Consider the following 5,788-nt stretch of genomic DNA (forward strand, 5'->3'; position numbering starts at 1 on the left):
ATCATTTAATAGACATTAATATTAAAAATATACTAAAATATATTATCTATATTAGTATCATTTAAATTTAATAACATATCCTATCAAATATATAAAAAAATATTTTTTAGATTAATAAAATTGATTTATATGTTCACGCCAATTTAATTATATATTTAATAGTTACTGACTTTTAATTATTTAATATATATTTATTATTTCATAATATGTAAAAATATTTAATACATAAAATAATTTATATATATAATGTTGATCCCGCGCAAAGCGCGGATCTTAACCTAGTGTTTATATAATTCTAAATATGATTACTTACAAATTTTGTTTTTATTGCAAAGATATTCTGGGACAATGAAAAGTGGAAGGATTTTCTATTCATTGGAAGGATTTAGAATGGTGAAGCCTACAAGTAAAAGTTACTTGTAACTATTTTTAATATTATTCTAGAATATGATTTCAAAAGAACAATAAGTAAAATCCATGACTTTATTTTTATAGCTACAGTGGAACGAAGTTGCAATAATTCCAAGACCTAAATAGCATCATTACCGGTTTGTTCTTAAACTGAGTTTCTAAAGATTATTATAATAGTTTATTCAAATTATTTAGTTGTATAATCTAACTAATACTAAAAAGGGATATATAAGGAGTAGCCAGACTGTCCACATAGGACAATAAAATTAGCCAATTAGAGGAGTATATTTTGCCGTGTCACATAGCCATGTCACTTGGTTATCTTGGGCTTACGATTCTGGTTATCATAGGCTTGCGATTCCATCTTCTGCGGTTTTTCATAACCAATCGTGTTGATATAATGGGCCTGAAGCCCCGTTACACCATCAAAAGTAAATCAGACAACAATTCTTCATCGCTTTCTCTTCCTCTTGTTCCATCAGTTTCACGATCTCACCTCTAAACAATCAATACATCCTCCACTTCCTCATCCCTTTACTCTCATTTATGGATTCGTTTTGGTTTTCCCCTACAGATTTTTTTTATGAAGCTCTTAATCAGAGTCTTATTTCGATTAAGTTTCCTAAAAAATTTCCACTAATACAACGCGCAATGAGTTCCAACGGGAAATCCGCATTATCTGGTGATTCCTCCTCGGAGAAACCAAAAGGCGTTCAGGCTGAGTCCTATTCCATCGACACACCCTGTGTCTCTTCCAGCCACTCAATCGGCGACCCCTACTCGAAGCAAGCCAAAGTAGTAGTGTCGGTCTCCTCCGGTCTGACCAAACTCTGCGTACCTGATTCGAAGAAACCATTATTGTTTCTTTATGAAATTATGTGATTAATATAGAGTCCGTTTGACTTTCATTAAAAAAAAAACAAATCTGAAGCTTTGAGGTTTATGACACTAAATTAGTGTATTGTGAGAAACGTTATTGAGATGTGGATTATGTTTTTGGTACTTTAATCCGATCTTAAATGAAAGACTCCAAGAACAGTTGTGTTGGGGAAAGGAAGACTTTAGTGAAACTTGTAGGTGAGAGCAGCAATGATCTAGCTAACTAACTTTCTTCAGCTCTCATTGATGATTAGAACATATATCGAGTCACTGTTCACTTGGTTGTTTTATTGTCTATAGTCACTAAGACAGCTCTTCATTTGTTGACTTTTTTTTATTAACAAATGTCTATTTGCTTGTAGCCGTGAGATGTTTGATAAATGGGAAGCTCAAAAATGGTGGGGTGAGAATTTCGAGAAGGTCATGGAGTTCTACAATGTGCAGCAACTTAATCAGCAGAGTGTCCCTGTTCCAACCGCTCCTCCTAGATCCAAATATGAGGTATACACTCTTTGTACTTTGATTCTGATGGAACACATGAATGGGTCTTAACTATAACCATTTTTTTTTACTAGAGCTGCAGCAAGAACAGTCCTGCAACTCCACCTCTAAACAAAGAATGTCCTGGAGGAAAATGCTTACTCACGGCTAACCAAGCAAGAACACAAGCACAAAGTCGGTACCACCGTGATTCGTCTGGTCTTGCAACAACGCCCAAGCTTTCTAGCATAAGTGGGACCCGAACCGAGACATCATCGGTTGATATGTCTGCAAGAAGTAGTGGCTCATCAAGGGAAGAAGAAGAAGAAGAAGAAGAAGATGGAGATTATTCAATGGAGGTCTCGGTAAGTAATGCAAGTGACATGGAAACAGAATGGGTGGAACAAGACGAAGATGGTGTTTATATCACAATCAGAGCTTTACCAGCTTCATAAGGTAAAGAAATTTTGATTCTTTATTCTTTTTTTTTGTAACTGAGTAAAACCTTTCATTTATTCGTCTCTGTTTGTTTTAGCCTCTTAGGTAACCTAATTGGCTTGACTAAAGAGCAGATAGATGATCCAAGTCTATATCACATCACTGTTCAGAAGAAGAGTGAGACTTCAGAGGAAAATCAGAAGAAGAAGAAAAGCAAGATCAGGGAGGGAAATCAGAAGAATAAGAGTGAGACTATATAGGGAAATCAGAAGAAGAAGAAGAAGAAGAGCAAGACCAGGGAAGGAAATTAGAAGAAGAAGAGCAAGACCAGGGACAGAAATCAGAAGATGAAGGGAGTAGAAATCTCTTTCTGAGGAGAAGACATGCTCTTCATGATATTAATAACTTGTGTGCAATGCAACCCTTCTTTTCTTTTGTCTAGATATTAAATGTGGTATGCTGTTTTTGTGTGGATGTTTAGCAGCAACTCAAGACAGATCAAAATCTACATTCCAGCAATTTGTTCACAGCTATTCCTATAGTGGATCAAAATCCAATCTTATATACGCATCGAATATTCTTGAGGTTTTTCAATAGTGTTGAAGTCCATCAGCTCTACCCATTGTACCTCGGTAATTCCTCTTTTCTACGATGCTTCTCTCCTGAATAATAAAACCCATCATCAGTCTCAATCTAGCTAACACCTGCTTCTTTCTTTAACCACAACTAAATTGCAATATTTTAATTTTTAATTTTAACCACAATGCATTTTTTACTTTGTAATAATTATTTTGATCACCAACCCATTCTGAGAAAACAACAATATTATACAGATACGAGTATGACATTATTCAAACTAATTATATTATATATATATATATATATAATGCAAAAACATCAACTTAGATGGAGAGGAACAAAAGAAATCAAAAGATAAATGTACTAATATCCTAAAAAGTTATAAATTTAATGGGTTTCAAGTCAAAAGAAACATTAACAAATTTTTTTTTTAAAAAGACTGTTAATTTAAAATTTATTTTACGTAAACTTAAATAAATGTGGTAATAAATATAATCTTTCAGTCAAAAAATAAATATATTCATATTAAACTAATTTTAAATCATTTTAATATGTTTGTTTATCGGGTGATATATAATTTACAATAATAAAATAACAAATTTTGAATAGTGAAATTTCAAGATAAAGAATATATATATATATATATCTTAACTAATAATTTAGTTAACTTTTTATTAATCTTACTAATATCCTATATAAAATTTGAATAAAAACAAGAAATTATTTCAAATAGTTTTAAATTTGCATTTATTTTTATAAGTCTATAACCAGTTCCAGTTTATATCATATTGTTTATTTATAGAATACATATAAAAATTAAACTAAATTAATATTATAAAAAAAAATCAGGCGTAGTCCGGAAAATCCCCTAGTTAAAACTAATAACAACGAATGAATGTCAAAGAGACACGTTAGTTTAAAGTCTCTGAACTCATGGCACAAACCTCTTCTCCTAAAGACGTCTCTCGTATTTTTCCACTCTCTCTTATGTTATTTATTTTTTATTATTATTTTTGAAGAGAAAGACTCCCTAAAAAGTGTTTCACTGCGGGTGCTCTAAAGTCTCTCCATGGGAAATCAAGCATTTAATGCCTTCATCAAACATTTTCAAGTCAGCTTTTCAAAAACACAAAAGCCAATGTGAAATAAATGAATTTGTTAAGACAATATTTTTTTAATAAGTTATGTTTCTTTTTTGATTAATTATCATCATATTTCGATATAAGTTCAAATATGATGATTCATATGTTGACTCAAAGCCAAGAAATTGGAGAATCAAGCATAAAATCTTCGAAGAGTCTACCTCAGCTTAGTTATCATAATGAAGCTAATGATTCAAAATTTTCATCTGGCTTGCTAGTGAGCTATGAAGGTTCTGTTATGTCCAAACCAAACTGCAATAAACAAATGGTCCAGTCACCAAAAGAAAATTTAACCACCAATGCATCTGGTAGCTTCAGATTGTTTGGAGTTGATCTAACGACTTCCACCAAAGCAAGAGATGTTTTGCAAACACTCGACTCATACCAAAAGACTAAAATTTCTGAAATCTTTGAAGAAGAAAATCTTGATCAAATTCAAGCAGTGACATCAGCAACAAAATTCCAAAGGAAATCAGTTCTACTACAAGTAGTATATCAAGGTATGAAAATATCATTCATCTACTTATTCTTTACTTCTTACCCAATTATCAAACTATTTATTATTAATAATTAGAACATTATAAGACACAGGTTTTCGTAAAACTAATCATGTTTGGTATAAGAAAATACTGGATTTTATATATGGTTGCACACACGATTTTATTCTAATACAGTAGATATAATATTGATAAGAAACTTGCATAACTTTAACAGATTGAGACGGCTATATTTAGTTCACAAACACTTTATATGTTTATTCACTAGGTTCACATGGAAGGTGTTGCTAGATCTGTGGATTTAAATGTTTTTGATGGATACAATCACATGATTGTTGAACTAGAAAAACTCTTTACTATCAAAGGCAAGCTGCATATGAAAAGTCAATGGAAATTAACTTTTAAAGATAATGAAGGAGTTATGATGCTTATTGGAGACGATCCCTGGCCGTAAGAGCATGTTTAATGGGAGGTTCTTAGGGTAGGGTTCTTTGCGGAATATAAGAACTCGTCTCTTAACTTTTAATTAAAAAAACTAATAACCAGTTCTTAAATATCTTATTTAAAAACTGGTTCTTAGCTTTTTTAGTTAAAAGTTAAGAAACATATTCTTATATTCCGCTAAGAACCCCGTCCTAAGAACCTTCCATTAAACATGCTCTAAGTTTCCTCCTTCTTTTTCTCTTAATTTTTGGGGAAATAAAAACTTAATGTGATTTTTATTTTGTGTAGCAAATTTCACAACACCGCGAAAAAATATTCATATGTTCAAAATAGGATGCCACCGGTGTTGGAGTAAGCTTGAAGTAACTTGAGATGGAAGTTACCTAATCCTAGTAAGTTATGAAAATCTATAAGGATTAGGAAATATTGAGTTATGTTAAACCTAATGAGTTTAGGAAATTATGAGTCACTACAAGAAAACAGGGGGATTCTGATGGCCAAAATCGTCGGTAATTCGTCGGAATCGGTCTATTCCGACGAATTTCCGACGAACACGTCCGTCGGTATCGTTTCGTCGGAAAAAAAAAATTCGTCGGAATTTCTGACGAAATTCCGACGACTTTCTGACGAATACCAAGAAACGTCATTCTGACGAACTTCCGACGATATTACGATGCGGCTACACGAGACCAGAGTTCATCGGAAAACTACAATTCCGACGAACGTGGTTCCTCGGTTTATTCCGACGAACTGTAGGCGTCGGAATTTACCGACGGACATCGGTCGTCGGAATATACCGACGAACCACGTTCGTCGGTATATTCCGACGGAAATGAGTTTGTCGGTAAATTCCGACGGATATATGTCCGTCGGTATATTCCGACGACCGTTGTCCGTCGGTATATACCCTTTTTTTTT

The 5,788-nt window shown here is 32.9% G+C and overlaps 1 protein-coding gene and 1 pseudogene across 2 annotated transcripts; both read left to right on the forward strand.

Moving 5' to 3' along the window:
• The window catches only part of LOC106314609, a 6,577-nt pseudogene extending 1,697 nt beyond the window's left edge, over positions 1-4,880 (forward strand).
• LOC106316239 (protein Brevis radix-like 2) lies at positions 850-2,455 on the forward strand. Of its 2 annotated transcripts, none has more exons than XM_013754111.1 (3): positions 850-1,791; positions 1,866-2,226; positions 2,306-2,455. In XM_013754111.1, the coding sequence occupies exons 1-2, from the start codon at positions 1,660-1,662 to the stop codon at positions 2,223-2,225; spliced, it is 492 nt and encodes a 163-aa protein (XP_013609565.1). In that variant the 5' UTR covers positions 850-1,659; the 3' UTR covers position 2,226; positions 2,306-2,455. The 2 variants fall into 2 exon arrangements, with proteins under 2 accessions (XP_013609565.1, XP_013609566.1); XM_013754112.1 differs by having other exon boundaries at positions 2,314-2,455.
• Positions 4,881-5,788: the final 908 nt, after the last annotated feature.

The sequence above is a fragment of the Brassica oleracea genome, chromosome C9, assembly GCF_000695525.1.
Source record: "Brassica oleracea var. oleracea cultivar TO1000 chromosome C9, BOL, whole genome shotgun sequence".
In the NCBI taxonomy this organism is placed as follows: Eukaryota; Viridiplantae; Streptophyta; class Magnoliopsida; order Brassicales; family Brassicaceae; genus Brassica; species Brassica oleracea.